Source organism: Plectrocnemia conspersa, unplaced genomic scaffold (genome assembly GCF_051122295.1).
Source record: "Plectrocnemia conspersa isolate PC_06_02 unplaced genomic scaffold, ASM5112229v1 ptg000001l, whole genome shotgun sequence".
NCBI lineage: Eukaryota > Metazoa > Arthropoda > Insecta > Trichoptera > Polycentropodidae > Plectrocnemia > Plectrocnemia conspersa.
This window is the reverse complement of record NW_028277165.1, coordinates 2767167-2786277: the sequence shown is the minus strand read 5'-3', so window position 1 is coordinate 2786277 and position 19111 is coordinate 2767167. Positions and strand designations below refer to the sequence as shown.

The following is a 19111-nucleotide window of genomic DNA, read 5'->3' as shown; positions in this document are numbered from 1 at the left end:
GCAATTATGCGAAATTGGAGCACCTAGCACTGATTCGGACGCGGCGTGATGCCATTAAGCATAATCATTGGCCACCGACACACCTTTGCGATGGTCGTCTCGCCCAGCGAGGGTCATTTGATTCGCTATCGCTTTTCGGAGAGAGGAGATCGGGCAATTTGTCGCGTCGTTCCGCTCGAGGGCCGAGCGGTGCGCGCCCCTGGGCAAACGAGCTTTTGAACCGACCATTAGGCCACTGCCAGCGGACGTCATTAAAATGAAATATTGATATGTGAAAAAAGAGTATAATAGGTGCACAAACGCATCTATTCACTGTATACAGAGTGACTCATAAGATTGGAATATAAAAAATCAGAGCAAAAACAAAAAAAAAACGATAGATCTAATAATTACTAATAAATTTTAGCCTTACTTGAATGATTTTATACTACGTATAATTGACTGAACAATATTTACTCATACGCTACTTATGATTTTTAAAGCATTAAGATATAAATAAACTATGGTCCAGAAAATGTGGCGCAAATACAGAGGAAGTAGAATACAAATACTACATAGATGTATATTTATGTATTATACATACATACAAATAATATATTATTGATAACTTTTATGTGGAAAATTAACTATTATTGGACAGGAAATGTTTCGAGGGCATTCGTGGAAAACATTGGGATATATATTTGTATTACAAGCATCGCATGAGCGTACACGAACATTTGAAAAACACATTAATCCTCGGCGTAATAGAGTGCAATTTCAGCCCTCGAGGGTGGTTCGTAATAGTTTTGTTTTCCCGGTACGTCATTAGTCAATGCTACCGGGACTCTAGTATTATAAATCAATTATTAGGATAGTTGCACACAACCCTGAGGCTACTGTTACTGTGCTGTATTATATAAAACATTATTTAAAAAAAAAATAATAATATTTTCGTCAAATATTACAGCATCAGACTTTACCTGAATTATCAATTAAAATATATTTAAGACTATAATTCAAGATTCTGAAGAAAGTCTATTTTTAAAGTGGAAATTGGGTCGATAAATTATTAAGCTCTACCGCTTGTTACATTAAACGGTGTTGAACATCAAATAAGACGCGTGATGAGATTGCTTATATGTTTTTGTTGCATAAGATTACGAATCAATGTTCAATTTAAAAATCGGTTGTAAAATGTTGTTGTTTTTGGCTATGCTCAGATGGACATCAAAGTAGATCGACAGGTTAGTGATGTTTACACACGAGCTATTGACGCTAACATATCAACACGTCCTTAGTTAGAAAATCTCGCTCTAATGCCTGCACTACACTCTCTGGAAGTTGGCCAAGGTTGGCCAAGAGTAGAGAATATAGTGGGTTACTTCGGTCGAATTGGTTCTGCCCGCTCTAAAATCTCTCGGAAGTAGCCCAAGGTTACCGGGAACGGGATGTAAAGTAATTCAGTCAACTTGGCCAGCTTCGAGCGCTTCCGAACATTATCGGCAAAAGGACCGGAGTCAAAGGAACCGAAGTCAGAGCTGCTCTTTCGAGCGCGAGCGGTGAGATACTTCTCCTTTTGCTCTCTTGCGTGTTAAGTGACGAAAGGGAGAGAGATAATGATATAGTGTTTCGAAAACTAAGATAAAACGAGTAACTCGGTTCAATTTTAGTATGCGCGTAGGCGTCCTATGGTTAACATGCATGTTGAGCCCCAATAATCTGGAAAACGGCAAAAATTCATCCGATAAAAAACCTGGCAAAGCAGATAACATACCAATTAACTACCGCCCGATAAGTTTACTGCCCTCATTTAGCAAATTATTTGAAAAAATTATATTATCTCGATTAAAGGAATCTCTTAATAGCAAACTCATTAATGAGCAATTTGGTTTCCGCGAAAATCACTCGACTACGCATCAACTTAATAGATTAACAGAGCACATATCTGCCGATTTTAATATGAAAAAAAGTTCTGGTCTTTTATTATTAGATATGGAAAAGGCTTTTGATACAGTATGGCATGATGGATTAATGTATAAACTTTTAAAATATGAAACTCCCTATTACATTGTTCACATGTTACGGTCTTACCTGAAGAATCGAAGCTATGTTGTATCGCTAAATAATACACTTTCGACGCCGCGTAAAATACCAGCTGGTGTTCCTCAAGGAAGTATACTTGGCCCGTTTCTCTTCATTCTATATACTAATGATATTCCAATGTTAAAAAATACTAAACTCTCAATGTACGCTGACGACACTGCAATCCTTACTAGTTCTTATGGTCTTAAACCTATTGCAGTTAAACTTCAAAAATCCCATGAAAACTTAAAAAAATATTTTATGAAATGGAGAATTAAAATTAATCAAGACAAAACAGAAGCAATAATATTCACTAAACGTAGACAACCCTTGCCTGCACCCATTAAAAGTGAACAAGGGCATAACATTGAATGGAGAGCGAGCGTTTTTTTTTTTTTTTTTATAAAAGTTTATTTCTTAAATAGACATAGGTAAAATAGCATACAGATATATTAAATGCACAATACTGGTTCATAACCATTTACATTGTTTACAAATTGTTAAGTTATACAATAACATAAAAAGAATAATAAATTATACGAGAATATACTAAATTAAAGGAAAAATACATAAAACCTTTTACAAATTTAAAAAAAACTCCAAAAAAAAAAAAAATTTTGGAAAAGAATGAAGCAGACGAGAAAAACAAATTATACAAAATACATAATATACAAAATAAAACACATACAAAGGTAAATAAACCTAGCCCTGTAGACCTGAAACTGATGACACTGCGATGAGCTTAACTGCATCAAAGCAATATGTGCTTAGGCATTTTATGTTTGTATTTAAATTTAAGTTTTGCTTTGTCGTAATCACCGATTCTTGAAATTAGTGGGTTTGCGTGGTCTCGCGAGATTTTTTTATAGTATTTTTCGGTTTGATAATAACAGTATTCTTTAATGGTAGGAATTAAATGTTTGGTGTGGAGTTTTTTAAGGTTAGTATAAAACGGTGTATTATAAATTATTTTTATGGCTTTATTTTGAATTACTTGAAGTTTATTAAAATTACTATTACTCGCGTTACTCCACACTGAACAAGCGTAAGTTAAAACAGGTCTGATTAATTGTCTATAGACTAGAATTTTATTTTTTATTGTAAGCGCACTTTTTCTATTAAATATTGATTTTAGAGCCGCAATGGCGCCGAGCCCTTTCGACCGGAGTTCAGTTATATGTTTATTGAATTTTAGTCTGGAGTCCAGGTGTATACCCAGATATTTAACGCTCGCTCTCCATTCAATGTTATGCCCTTGTTCACTTTTAATGGGTGCAGGCAAGGGTTGTCTACGTTTAGTGAATATTATTGCTTCTGTTTTGTCTTGATTAATTTTAATTCTCCATTTCATAAAATATTTTTTTAAGTTTTCAAGGGATTTTTGAAGTTTAACTGCAATAGGTTTAAGACCATAAGAACTAGTAAGGATTGCAGTGTCGTCAGCGTACATTGAGAGTTTAGTATTTTTTAACATTGGAATATCATTAGTATATAGAATGAAGAGAAACGGGCCAAGTATACTTCCTTGAGGAACACCAGCTGGTATTTTACGCGGTGTCGAAAATGTATTATTTAGCGAAACAACATAGCTTCGATTCTTCAGGTAAGACCGTAACATGTGAATAATGTAATAGGGAGTTTCATATTTTAAAAGTTTATACATTAATCCATCATGCCATACTGTATCAAAAGCCTTTTCCATATCTAATAATAAAAGACCAGAACTTTTTTTCATATTAAAATCGGCAGATATGTGCTCTGTTAATCTATTAAGTTGATGCGTAGTCGAGTGATTTTCGCGGAAACCAAATTGCTCATTAATGAGTTTGCTATTAAGAGATTCCTTTAATCGAGATAATATAATTTTTTCAAATAATTTGCTAAATGAGGGAAGTAAACTTATCGGGCGGTAGTTAATTGGTATGTTATCTGCTTTGCCAGGTTTTTTTATCGGATGAATTTTTGCCGTTTTCCAGATTATTGGGAAATATCCAAAAGATAAGCATGAATTAAAAATGTTATTTAAGTACTTAAAGCAAACAAAAGGAAGGTTTTTAATCAATATATTCTCTAATTTATCTATACCTGGAGCCTTTCTATTTGATAATCGTTTAACAATACTAAGAATTTCTGATATGCCGACTTGGTTAATGGATTTTTTATCTATTGGAGTTTTACTAATATCTTTAATTGCCCGGTCTACTTTATTTTGGGTTTTTTGGTCAATGTAATTTTGCGTAAGTTGATAAGATGTAGAAAATGTCTCAGCTAAAATCTCGACCTTCTCCTGAGTCGTGTTAGCTACGTTGTTTCCGGTTTTTAAAGGTGGTATATTTGAGTTTTTATTTTTAAGCGATTTCGTCATTCTCCATAAGGAATTATCTCCCGGTTTCAAAGCTTTTAGTTTACGCGACCACGAAGCGTTTTTGATGTTTTGAATTTGAACGCGAATTTCATCAGTTAGTTTGTTAATTAGAGTTTTAAGTTGGGGCGATTTATTTTTGTGCCATTGCTTTCTCATATTATTTTTAATTTTAATACGTTTAATTATTTCTGGGGTGAGTTCTATGTTATTCCAAATATTTTTACGCGACGGAATTGATGATATTTTGGCCTGCTCGATCACGGATGTTAAGTAATGAATATCATCGTCAATAGTTTTAGTGTCATTTGAGGTATAATTCTGTCGTTTAATCAATACCCGAGACTCTACTATGCTTCTGAATCGCTTCCAATCAGCCTTTGCATAATTGAAAACGACCTCAGACACCATCTCGACCTCACCGTCCAACGTAAAGAATACTGGAAGGTGGTCCGAGGACAGAGCCTGGATGCAGTGCATGTTTGAAATCCGGGAATTACCCTTGACCAACGTTATGTCCAGAATTGACGGAGTCGTGTGGTTGGTAGGATAATGCGTTGGGGATTTCGGAAAATTTACAGTAGTGTCCGTATCGTGTAAATAATCAAATATTAATTTACCGGATCGATTCGCACCGGGGCAATCCCAATGCATGTGTCTCGCGTTAAAGTCTCCAGTTAATATCACGGATTCTCCAAGACGAAACACATCATCAAGGTCACCTCGAAGCAACCTGTCACCGGGAGAATTATACCCCGCGACAATTATTATTAATTTATTATCGTGCTTAATTTGTATCGCGACAGTTTCAAGATTAGTCGTGTTTGTTGTAATGCGCGCGTGTTTAATTGATTTTTTTACAAATATCGCGACCCCTCCGCCTGGCCTTGAGAGACGGTCCCTCCGGAGGCAGACAAAGTTCGGTATAAAAACGTTGACGTGTGGTTTGAGGTAAGATTCGGTGATTACGACAATATCAATTTTGTACTCACTGATCAGCAGTTCCAGTTCTCCAGTTTTATTTCGGAATCCGCGTGAATTCCACGTCAAAACGTTGAGCCCCACCTTAGAAGAGCACATCGAGATATTCGACCATCATCAAGGCGATCTCCATTTTGCTGGCACACTTTCCAGCCTTGGTCCTGATTTCTTGAAGGACGAGCAACATCCTGCGTAGCTCTGAAGTTGGCATTGTGTCTAAGAGGGGCTCCTCAGGCTGCCTGGTTTGGGGACGTTGTGGCGCCTTGTTTATTGGTGCTGGTGCGGCGCCAACCTGGGCGTTCCATGAAGTGGCTGATGAGATCACTGCTGGGGTGGTTGAGGTTTTTACCAACGCTGGTTTCGTTGGTTTCAGTGCAGGAAATTGCGCTTGCTCGAGGTTGAATATGTTGTTCGGCTGCGACGAGTGAACAGTGGGAGTCGGTCTCTGTTGTCTCTTCTGAGTTTTCTGTAGGTATTCTAACCTACGAGGGCACTCCTTAAAATTGGCCGGATGGTCTCCTCCACAACCAGTGCAGATGGCGGGTGCTTCTCGGTCCTTCTTAGAGCACTCGTTCGTGGCGTGGTTTCCGGGGCATTTGACGCACCTGGGAGCTCGTTGACAATTTCTTGCAGCGTGGCCGAATTGTTGACACCTGAAACATTGCGTTAAATGCAACTTATTACGCTTGTACTTTTCAAGCGTGGCCTTGGTGAAGCAAACGTACCGGATGCTTCTTATAGTGCTCGTTGTTGTATTAGCCGGAAACTGGACAAGGTAGAGCCTGGAGTCTCCTTGTTTCTCGGTCTTGGTCTTCATTGCCGTCACCTTGACGACGCTAAGTCCTTGACGTTCGAGATCTGCGGCAATGTCTTCGGTGGGGACCTCTGGGAGCCCTCTCAGCACGGATTTCACTGTTTTATCGTCGTCGGCGGTGAATGTGTGAAAGGCGCGTTGGCCCTTCAGTCCATCCATTAACAACGCGCGTGCTTCAAACGACGCGCAAAGTACTGACACATTGCCACTTCCCGTGTATCGCAACGAGAAGTTCGATGTTTTTGTGATCGACTTAATTAAGTCGATCGTCTGGAGGTGTGTTCCCGTGATCTCTACGATCACAGGCGGTATCCTCTGCTGCTTCCTTTCGATCACTTCGGGAAGCTTTTCATACCTGTTTTGGCTCGTGGTCGGAGGCATCTTAGCATCCTGGGAAACTTTCGATGTCTTTTTGGGTACCTGCCACTCGTGGTCTGGCAGGCCTGAAGTTGATTGTGAGGCGTTTAGGTACGCCTTCAACGTTCCAAGAGAACGCTTGCGCGTCTGCGCCTTCTTCATGGCGCTGTCTTTGTAGCTAATTGCAGTGGGCGTGTCTATCGTTGCAGAACGGTAGCGGGGGTGTCCTTCGTACGATAACGGAGCGAAGCGCGAATGCGACCGCTCGCGTCAACAGCACAGAGTGGACTGAGAGCGAGCGTTAAATACCTGGGTATACACCTGGACTCCAGACTAAAATTCAATAAACATATAACTGAACTCCGGTCGAAAGGGCTCGGCGCCATTGCGGCTCTAAAATCAATATTTAATAGAAAAAGTGCGCTTACAATAAAAAATAAAATTCTAGTCTATAGACAATTAATCAGACCTGTTTTAACTTACGCTTGTTCAGTGTGGAGTAACGCGAGTAATAGTAATTTTAATAAACTTCAAGTAATCCAAAATAAAGCCATAAAAATAATTTATAATACACCGTTTTATACTAACCTTAAAAAACTCGACACCAAACATTTAATTCCCACCATTAACGAATACTGTTATTATCAAACCGAAAAATACTATAAAAGTATCTCGCGAGACCACGCAAACCCACTAATTTCAAGAATCGGTGATTACAACAAAGCAAAACTTAAATTTAAATACAAACATAAAATGCCTAAGCACATATTGCTTTGATGCAGTTGAGTTCATCGCAGTGTCATCAGTTCCAGGTCTACAGGGCTAGGTTTATTTACCTTTGTATGTGTTTTATTTTGTATATTGTATATTTTGTATAATTTGTTTTTCTCACCTGCCTCATTCTTTTCCAAAATTTTTTTTTTTTTTTTGGAATTTTTTAAATTTGTAAAAAGGTTTTATGTATTTTTCCTTTAAATTAGTATACTCTCGTATAATTTATTATTCTTTTTATGTTACTGTATAACTTCACAAATTGTAAACAATGTAAATGGTTATGAACCAGTATTGTGCATTTAATATATCTGTATGTTATTATACCTATGTCTATTTAAGAAATAAACTTTTATAAAAAAAAAAAAGTGCATGTCGAGCGCTGCATCGTGGTCACGTAGTCAGGTTAAAATACCACATGCTTATCGGGGACTTCAACAGACTCTTACTGACATCTTTGAATATTTTAGGGCACCAAAAGGGATTAATTCTATTTTTGATAGTATATTCTTCTAACAGATATCGTAATTATATTTTTTTTCATATAAAATTAAATAATTAAAAAATAATTAGTGGTACTCGATTTTGTTAAAAAAATCGGTTTATATAAATGTCACACCATAACGAATTTTAATTTAGAATCGATGGCGACAAATTCTAGAATAGGCACAGATGTGGTGTTCGTATTCTGAATTATCATTTGTATGCCTCATGGCATTTTACAAAAGCCGACAAAATTTTGCGTAAATTGAATATTTACGACCGAAAAGTTTTCACTGATATTGTATTAGTGAGTGCCCACACAAACTTTTATAATTATCAGTATCGTAATTTTAATAATACGACAATTTAAAAATTGCGATTATTTGGCACATTTTTTGATCGCGCGCCAATATGCCGGCTGTACGTGACAGAAGCCGCCGTCCGGACGGCATATGAAATTTGCTACAGTGTGGTCGCTTACTTGAAGTCGTATGTCTCGGCCGACTTCAGTTGTAACTTCGATTCGGACAATTTCCAGAAAATATAGTGCAGGCATAAAGTCGGTCAAATAGACTGTCTATATTAATAGCGTCACAATCTATTATATAGACTCAAAAGCAGATTTTCAGGTCAGTCGACATGTAAATTCTGAATTGCAGTGGTTCTTTTGAGTCAACCGGCAGATAATAATTTCCTCGCTGGCTGACCATTTGTGAAAGTTCGAGAAAAACGACCGTGTGCCGAATATGCTGGATAAATCCGAGGTTGGATTGTGTAACGGGAATGTTGTGGCCTTACGGTGATTTTTGTCTTCCGGTGAAGCAACAAATAAGTATTCGTTCTATACACCGAAGAATTCTTGCGTGTTATTTATAGGAAACGCTTATTTTTTTAGTCGTAACGAGAGCCTTTGTTTGATTCCACTAATATCCTTATTGATGAATAATCACTTTTAGTCATAGATTTTAACGCAAGTTTCAATAATAGGATACCCCACGAACTTTTTAATTAATGCATATCTATATTGTATGTATGTATAAATAATACATGAAATTGATTAGTATTTGATAAAAATAGATGCTTTATGTAGTAAAACAATTGTTCCATTGTTGCTGCATCACTTTTGGCCAGAGTAATTATCGCGAGTGTCAAGAATAAGATCCCCCACAAACGAAGGTCATCTGTATGGTCCCCCACACATTGTTCAAACATAAAAAGTCGTAAAAACAACAGAAAAAATACTGTATTATAAAAATCAAATCAGAAACCTAGTGTTAATATTACGATTTTATTAAGAATGACAGTAAAAAAGATTTTAACACGGGTTTTCAAGCAAGTAACGGTTGATTTTACAATTTTAAAATGAGGTATTCTTTTCATAATATTAAATTTACTGGAGAATCGGCTGATGCGGATAAAGATGCTGCAAAAGAATTTATTTCCTGATTATCCAAAATAATTGAAGATGGAGAATATTCCTCTAGCCAAATATTCAATGTAGGTGAGACTGGTTAATTTTGGAAAACTCTTTAACAATGAAAAATATGAACGAAGCCTTCACGCACCTTGACAAATTTTTAAATATTATGGAAGATTGTGATCCCAATGGAGAACGCATATCTCAAGTGCGTAGGGCGATCAATAAAAAGATAGCATGTTATAAAATACTATATGAAGAAAAGAAAAAGAATAGTAGAAAACAGTTAACTCTTGATAACTTTTCAAAGGAAACACCCGCAAACCTCACTTAAACGTGTCTTTTAAACGCCTTTTAAACATATTATATTTACTTGATAAATAAATATTTTAAAATACACACAATTTCAATTTTTTTTACTTCCCTCGACTTTCGTACATTCAACATTTGCACACATTTTCAGGAACCAATTATGTGCGAAAGTTGAGGGCCGCCTGTATTTCATTAAATGACATGGTTTTTTTGGCCCTTTTAAATGACGTACCTGATTCAAAATAAATAAATAATGGAATTAATTAGTTGTCATAGTGTAATGTATATATATATATATATATATATATATATATATATATATATATATATATATATATATATAATTTTACTTATAAATATTTTTTTATACTGTGTAGTTTTTAATCATTAATAAGTATAAATCTAGAATTAGCATTAAAAATGAAATGAAATTATGTTAAGGTTCATGCCAAGATCAGACAAAGCTGTTTCCGTTGTTTAATCCCACATGTTACAATTTTATGAAGGTGGACAGATTTATAGTAATTACAATGCAGTCTAACAAAGCAATTTACAAAATGAATGCATAGTTGAAAACACAATGTACATGTGTATATCTTTATCTTCGCTTTGTATATATTTGTTATGCTTGACTATTAACAAATCACACCATTAACAAATGCGTCGATATTTGAAAACCACCGGCATCCGCAAAAGAACATATAGCGACATTGTTCCGCATTTGGTAGTTGTAAATTTTTAATTAAGGAAAAGCAGAACAAATCTTTTGTAGTGCACTAGATAAAAAGCGCTCTTTGCCATGGTTGTAACTCGCTGAGTTGTGCTAATTTGGCTTTTAAAGCGCTTCCAGAGATATGCTATGATAAATAGCGCCCCTAATTAAACTGGATGTCCGAGCAAACAATTATTTTTAACGCCTCCTGCTCGTAGCATTGTATATTATAATAATTTTTATTTAAATCCATGAGTATATAAACAATATTAAAATAAGAGCTACTGTAAAAAGTGTGACTCATTTAAAGCAAGAAATCATTGTTTTTTTTTAATAAAAAATTTGCAAACACAGCATTAGCAACGCTGCAATGATTTGTGTGAAGCATAATAATGAGTCAGCTGACACGTGTTCACACTAGTGCACGACTCGGCCCGGCTCGGCTCGGCTCGGCTAAGTTCGACTTGCTTCGGAATTTGAGGGTCACGACTCAGTCGGTCGAGTACTGTCCTAGTGTGTTCACGCGGTTTTGGGAGGCATTGTTATATTTACGCCGTCAATTGCATCATGTCTGTATATAGAATGAATCATGATCAATTGAAGAAATTCATCGAACTATTTCATGAGTGTGAGTGCTTATGGAACGGCAAGTTAGCGGTTTATAGAGACAGAGATGCTAGGATTAATGCCAATAAGTTCATCGCCGACGAGATGAATATCTCTGGATTCGGACCTCAACAAGTAACGCAGAAGATAAAGAACATAAGGACGACGTACAAGCAAGAATTAAACAAAATTGCTAAAAGTGAAGCGGCCGCTTCAACGCCTGACGAAGTTTACAAACCCAAAGTGCCATGGTTCGATTTCTTAGATTCATTCTTAAGAAAATTCATGAAAGATCTACCAGGTTCTAAACCTGTCACTGTTTCGTCTCTAAAAAATAAGATAATAAGCGACTGTAAGATGGAAGAAAAAAGTAATATAAAAGAGACTTATGAACCTGTGTTTGGTTTGCCAGTTAAGGAGGAGATACTTGACTACAACGAGAATGACTTCTCTAATGAAGAAGAAGATAGCGCAGAAGAATACATAGAAGAAATAATTCAAGATGATATAAAGCAAGAACCTTTATCTCCTTCATATGAGATACATCAAAATAAACGACGTAAAATAACCAGTAGTGAATCAGAAACAACTTCGGATAATCAGGGGAGAACTCGTGGCACAAGAAGCAATAAGATTACCGAGTTTGGCCTTTGGGCAAAAAGCATAGCTTTACAGCTTGATAATATGGAGATTACTAGAGCTCTTAACCTGCAGCTTCAGATACAAATGCTAGTCACCAAAGAGAGGTTATCCTGTGAAAATTACAATGAAGATAAACGCAAAATTAAACGAAAAATGGATGAGGATGATTAAGCTAGTTGAATGCTAGATGCTATCCTATTTTTCTATTCATGTAATCGGAGATGAAAGTACCAAAGTAATTTTTATATTTTCTTTTTATACTTTTTAATGTAAAATATTAAGAAAATATGTATAAATAAAAAAAAAGACGAAAAGAAGTATCGTGGTTTAATTTATAACCAATTTTTTGAAATATATAATTAATATAAGGCATAGCAAAATATATTATTAGTTACATTTTACAGCAATAAATTATACTGTAGAGCTACAAGAATCTGTAAAAACATTTTTTGCACTCCACTTTGAATTTTAGAACAATGCAAATCTGTCATACTTAAAATAAAGTAAAAATAGAATATTTTTTTAAATAAAAATAATACATTGTAAAATTAATCAGTATTTTTTTAAAACGTGTATTGTACACGTCTAACGAAAAATTTATGTATAAACACGTAGCAATGTGACATTACCAACTGACGCACATAAATGACTAATGGTTAACGCAGTTTCTGGTTTCAAATGGCAAAGTGGTCGCAATTATGTTACTAAAATGATACGGTATGCAAAAAGACACTAAATAATCAGAAGAAAAAGATATTTAAAACTAACTTGAGATGCCATATATGGCACTGTATGCGATAAGGAGTTCAAGAGATTATATTAATGCTGTTGGTTACTCTATTTTTATTTTATGCAGCTAATTTTTTTTATATATAATAATATAAAATTATATAAATAAGTTTCTTAGCAAAATATTTAATAAATTCACTGGCAAATATCCGTTTATATTTTATTTTGAGAGATGTAGCAATATATGAAAAGTATGGGTTACAGATGTTTATGGACAAAACATTTATAGTTATGCCATTGTTAAATCGTGGCAGATAAATATTTACCTCTGGTTTATAATAAGCTGCAGCTTGAGGAACTTATTTTTAGTTCAAATATGTTAATATGATAGAACAGTGGTATATAATATATGTCGGTGACTAATACCTAAAAATCTTTGGTTCATAAACCGCACTGTTATTTAATTTCTATCATCACGGAATTCGATCATTACATTTTTTCGAAATACGTAACTCAATCATCAGAGAATAATATTAAATCCCTTAGCTTCAGAACTTCTAAAAAATATTTTTTTATAAGCAATTTATTCATTATTAAATCGTTGCAAAAATAATTTATATAAATAGAGCATATTTTGACTAATAAAATTGTAGTTAAAAAATATAGAAACATTCTAATATATTATTTTGATTCTGATGGAGCAATACAGATTAGCTGTTCTTAGATTTTCCTTATCTCGCGGATGAGTATCGTGATAAACAAATAAAATAAAATCGATCTTGGTCGTTCATACTGACATCTATTAATTTTAATTGATAATAATAGTATACATCTATTTAATGCAACATATTACTGATTCACAGACTTTTATTTCAGTCTGGTGTCTCACTACTTATTAAGTAGTTTTTGATTGTGCTTATTCAATATATTGCATTTAAATACTTTAACGATTTATAGTATGCCTCATAGTTTGACAAGCTCTCCCCACTTTATTTTACGACGACTTGAGTCGGCAAAATTCGACTCACTTCAACACAGTCAAGAGTCGAGTTTTGTATTGACGGTTGCGAGTGGTTTAGTGACGAGCATTTATTGTTATCAAGTTATTCTGCGTATTTCAATATTCTACCATGTCTGTATACAGAATGAACTATAGCCAAACAATGAAATTCATCCAACTGTATTCAAAGTGCGAGTGCATATGGAACGTAAATTTGGCCGAATACAAAGATGTAGACTTAAGGTATAAGATGTGATGGTGTAGCGAGAATATTATTGTGTTTCAAGAATATGCATGCCTAACACCAATAACTGCATATTCAGTAAATAATATTTTGTATGTACAATATATTTGTAGCACGATTAAGAGATGCAATATATTCCATTATTTTACAAATTTGTGACGTTTGCCAACTACCTGCTATTACAGGGAATGGGAATTTTAGGGCGTTGCAGGTACCAGTGAGATAAAAGCAGTAGTTATTTCTACGTGCTTTCATCTACATCAGGGGTATGAAACCTTTTACATACTCTATGACGCATATAGAATTTAATATTTATTTTTATTATAGTACCAATGGGTAGATTAAAATACTATAACATTATTATTACAATGCCAAACTATATATTTTACTAACACATAAATTTGGTTTTAATTTTGCTTAGTTATTATTCTTGCTATACAAATGCTAAATCTAATGGAAATTCAGGTATTAAATAATTAAATCGTGACTCCAATGCGTCATGATTATGGATACATTGCATTATAACAATACAGAAAAAATATATGTACAAAAAAATAATACATTGAAAGAAAATCATAAAATATTAAAATTAAGTAATACGATCCGGGCCAGCTCCTCGTATCTGACACTTAACCCTTTAGACGCCAGTGACGTGCCCGCACGCCAAAGCGGTCGGACCGTCAAGTGCCAGCGCGTGCAGGCACGCAAATGTGATTACGGACACATTTATTAATAAATTCGATTTTTTTTTCGTTAATTTAATACAGAGACATCTATTAAATGGAATGTGATCGTTAAAATGTGCAATTTTTGAACCATTCTTTTATTATTTACGATCGAGCATACAGACGTTGTTAGGGCTGCTACAATATTTTTTTTAAATGATAAAAAAAACACAAGGTTTTGTAAAAAAAAAACATTTTTTGAATTTGAATTTTGTTTTTGTTTATATTATAACATTATTGCCATATTTACTATTTTTAAAATTTTTTTGACATAGTTGAAAATTTTTAAATATATGAAGTAGCTGCCATTTTGATAAAAGATTTTGATTAAAACAACGGAAATTATCGTGTCCCATACAAATATTAAAAACAACCAAAAACATATAATATAAATAACATACAATATAAATTACATATAATATTTGTGTGTGGCAGCCCTGACAGTGGTTTTTAAAACTTGTTATTTCTGTGCTTTTTTTTCACTTTTATGTTAAAATTAATAAAAAGGAAAGTAAACAGTGATTTTCCAGGTAAATAATGTTTCTCTTTCATAATAATTTAAAGGGTTGAAAATGGTGGCCTACAGAGCAAATTCATAGAAATTTGCTTGGCGTTGAACAGGTTAATAGAGCAATATGCAATGCCAGTGTATTAAGGAGCCGGATGGCGACAGCCAAAGGCGAGTCTTGGCTCTAATGTGCATCAAAAAAAAACGCGATCGTGATTTTCGAGTCGTTCCGGAACCAAAAACTGTAATTCTATGAGAATAATTTATTGTTGACAGCACCCTTCAGTAGTTTGAAAAATACTTATAATAAGAAAGGCGCAGGGATGCAAGAACGGATAATAATCAAATATGCTCTTATAAAAGTATCTCAAGAATCTTTTCTAAGCTTTTTCGACTGAGAGGTAGTATTTGGTTTTTCAAGAATTCCAAATTAAAGATTAAAGAATGCGGTGAACTAAAGTGAAATTTTTTTTATGAAAAATGCTAAATCAAGAATTTTCAAAGAGCCTTATTTTGTTATAAATTAAATTTGTACTAATATTTTTAAATATTTTACAAACGCTGCATAAAAAGGGTAGGTCCGTACCAGATGTTTAAAAATATGCATGCTTTATTGGAAGCTTTTCATAAAGATCGGAAGTATTTGAATGGCAAAAATTGTTCTCAATTTTCACAACTACTCTAATTGGCTTCATCTTTGCTTTATTAATCTAAGAATTACGAATATTTAAATAAAAAAAACACCTCCATGTGGGAATTGACATATTACAAAAATGTATGGGGGCTTTCAAAATTTGCAAAAAAAAAATGAAAATCTAAAGTAGCTACAGCAGATATTTAAAATGCAATCTACGATTCGAATATTAATACTGGAGCCCAGAATTTATTTTCTTAAATATGTTTTCTCTCTATTCCTAATATTTAATTTCATTCAATCAGATACAAGGCGTATGAGTTCATAGCTGATGAGATGAACATCAGTAATTTCGGACCCAAAGAAGTTACCAAGAAGATTAAGAATATCAGAACTATGTGTAAGCAAGAATTACACAAAATTGCCAAAAGTTTAAAAACCGCCTGATCACAGGCTCAAGTATACAAACCCAGACTTCCTTGGTTTGCTTGTTTAGATTCTTTCTTAAGAAAGCATACAAAAGATGTGATCACGAAACTCGTAAGTTATTTTCAATGTTTTTTTTATATAATACAATATTTTATAATAAGCTTTTTTTTGCAATAGAAAAAGAATGATAATAAGAGCCATATTGAAGACTCGAATTTTTCTATCCAGGAAGATCACTCAAATATAGAAGAAAAGAACAATCGTGATCAATCAAAATCTGTGTACAAAATGAATAATAATGAATTGATGAAATTCATAAATCTATATTCAGAATGTGAATGCTTATGGAATATGAAAATAGCTGCTAACAGAAACAAGTACGCGAGGTATCAAGCTTATAATTACATAGCTAAAGAGATGGGTATCAATGAATATGGATATAAGGAAGTGATCAAAAATATTAAGAACGTAAAAGGTATGTACTGGCAACAGTTAAATAAAATTGCCAAACGTAAAGGAACGGCTGAAATTTACAAACCAACAGTCTCGTGGTTTTCTTTAGTGGATTCTTTATTAAAAAATAATTATTCAAAAGAAGAGCTTGAGATGCCTAATTTGGTAAGTCATCTTTAAACTTTTATGCATTCAGATAGATACAGTTTTAGTAGCATAACATTCTTAAGATTTCTACTACGCCAGATGAAATTTATATACCTGGAGTAGCATGGTTTAATTTAGTAAATACTTTTTTAGGGACTAGTCAAAATAAAGAAATGGTGAGTGCATTTTATAATAATATAATAATATAATAATAAATCATTTTATAAATATGTTTTGTTACGCATGTAGGATAATGAAAATATTGATGAAGAAAAGATTAATACAGATGGAGAAAAATCACAAACATGTGAAAATAAACCCGTATCTACTCGTAAGATGAACAATGAGCAATTGGTGAAGTTCTTTTAACTATATAAAGAGTGTGAATGTTTGTGGAATGTTAAAATAGAGGCATATAAAAACGAAGACGCAAGAAACAAAGCTTATATATATGATATATAGCTGAAAATATGGACTTCCGTGAATTTGGACTGGAAGATGTAATTCAAGAGATAAATAATATAAAAACTATGTATAAATACGAATTAGATCAAATTAAAAATGTAAGATAACAGCGTCTTCATCTACAAAAGATTTTGCATTGAAAACCAAAGAAATAAATTATTTTATACACGTAAGTATAGTAGATACATATATTAATACTTCTTCATATTTTATTTTACTATTTTATTTTATTACAGAAAAAAGAAAAAAATGACAAAAATCAACAAGAAAATGCTTTAAAATTGAATAAAGAAAAGGAAGAAGAAAGTCAAGATAATTTTTTTTTAAAACAACGCGAGAATTCAGGAGTGTGCATTTATAGGATGAACAACGATCAATTGATGAAATTCATACAACTATATAAAGAGTGTGAGTTGTTATGGAATGTTCGATTAAAGACACATCAAGATAAAGCCATGAGATGCAAGGCATATAAGTATATAGCCCAGGAGATGAATATTTCAGGATTCGGACATCAAGAAGTAGCTCAAAAAATTAAAAATATACGAACCTCATTTAAATATGAATTGAATAAAATAACTAAAAGTATAGTTTGGTTCGTTTTATTACACTCTTTTATAAGAAGAAACACCAAAGAAGCAATTTCTATGTCATATGAGGTATTTTAATTATTTTTAATACATCATCGAGTACGTTAATTTATTTTATCTAAAACAGTTTTGTTACAGGATAAATATAAAATGGATCAAAATCAGCCTAAAGATGCTAACATCTCAATTAAAAAATATGATATACACAAGATGAATAATTACCAATCGATGAAATTCATACAACTATATAAAGAATGCGAGTGTTTATGGAATGTTAAATTAGCAACTTACAAGGACGAAGGTGCGAGGATCGATATCAATCAGTACATTGCTGATGAGATGAATATCTCAGGATTCGGACCTGATGAAGTTAAGCAAAAAATAAAAAATATTAAAACGTCGTACAAGCAAGAGTTAAAGAAAAAAATAATTACTTGGTTCTAAAATTACTTGGTTCTATTTAATGGATTCTTTTTTAAGAAATAGCACAATAAATGCATTATGTAAAACACCTGTGACTGTTAAAAGTGTGAATGAGAATGCTAATTTCTCAAATCAACATATAGAAGATAGTTGGTATCGAGATGAGACAATCACGCAGCAGTGTGAAAATATTGATATGCAACAAGAGCAATCCTCTTATTCATATAGAATACAGCAAATAAAACAATGTAGACTAAATAATAGTGAATCTGAAACACCTGTATATGATTATATAGAACACACTTCAGAAAATCTGGCAGGTATTGCAGGTACAGGAAGCATGAAAAGAACTGATTTTGGCCTTTTGACAAACAGCTCAGCTTTTCAGCTCAATAATATGGAGATTACTAGAGCTCTTAACCTTCAGCTTCAGATTCAAACGCTAGTTACCAACTAACGGTTATCACATGAATATAACAATAATATTTAACAAAAGAATAAACAATAAATATGTGAATAATATTTTTTTAAATAAAAGATTAAACAAATAAATATATTTAAATGTGTTATTGTAGTTTATTTTTTATTTTGCATGTATATGTAAAGCACTAGTTATAAACGCAACTGGGGGCAGAGTTTCTGAGCACATTACCCAAAAACGTAGACCCTCGGCAACTCGCCATTTAGTGAATGTTGTCAGCGAGGTACATTTAGTTCTATACGATACTATAAATTTAATTTTTAATCTTTAAAACCAAGCAGTTAAGAGCGTTAACTCTTCTGAGAATCTCAAAATGGCTCGTATGGGGGTCCGATCGAACTGATACATCGCTTGTTTTGAAGCAAAAAAGTATTTTTTTTATATTTTTTTTTTTTATGTAGTTTAGACTTTTAAACGTTTCATGTATAGCGATCTTTTCGTTAAATTTAAACCTACTGAGTTACGAGTGTTTAAATTTTTATACTTGTCGCCATTATGCAAAAAAATGACACATTGGATTTTGCCAACAAACATACACAAGTTGCTTAAGAATTCTATACTGTCACAAAAATTGCACTTTAAATATGTATAAATAAGCTCACACTGATCTTAACTATATTGCAAGTCTTATGAGCGTATGTATGGTGGGTCGATCGACTCATAACACTAAACGTGTTTTGGAAAAAAAAACTTTTTTTTTAATTTTTTTTTTTAAAAATAGTATTGTAAGTATATTTGAAAGCTCTATTTTGTATCAAAAAG

The 19111-nt window shown here is 33.3% G+C and overlaps 2 protein-coding genes across 2 annotated transcripts; one reads left to right on the top strand and one right to left on the bottom strand.

Annotated features, from left to right (window-relative positions):
• Positions 1-2962: 2962 nt before the first annotated feature.
• LOC148238453 (uncharacterized) lies at positions 2963-6873 on the bottom strand. Its single transcript, XM_088193394.1, has 2 exons — positions 6133-6873; positions 2963-6060 (listed from the first exon to the last, which is right to left on the bottom strand). The coding sequence occupies exons 1-2, from the start codon at positions 6738-6740 to the stop codon at positions 5493-5495; spliced, it is 1176 nt and encodes a 391-aa protein (XP_088049520.1). The 5' UTR covers positions 6741-6873; the 3' UTR covers positions 2963-5492.
• A 3896-nt stretch (positions 6874-10769) lies between these two features.
• LOC148238452 (uncharacterized) lies at positions 10770-11822 on the top strand. Its single transcript, XM_088183198.1, has one exon. It carries the CDS (start codon positions 10841-10843, stop codon positions 11690-11692), a length of 852 nt encoding a protein of 283 aa, XP_088039324.1. The 5' UTR covers positions 10770-10840; the 3' UTR covers positions 11693-11822.
• The last annotated feature ends 7289 nt before the right edge of the window (positions 11823-19111 follow it).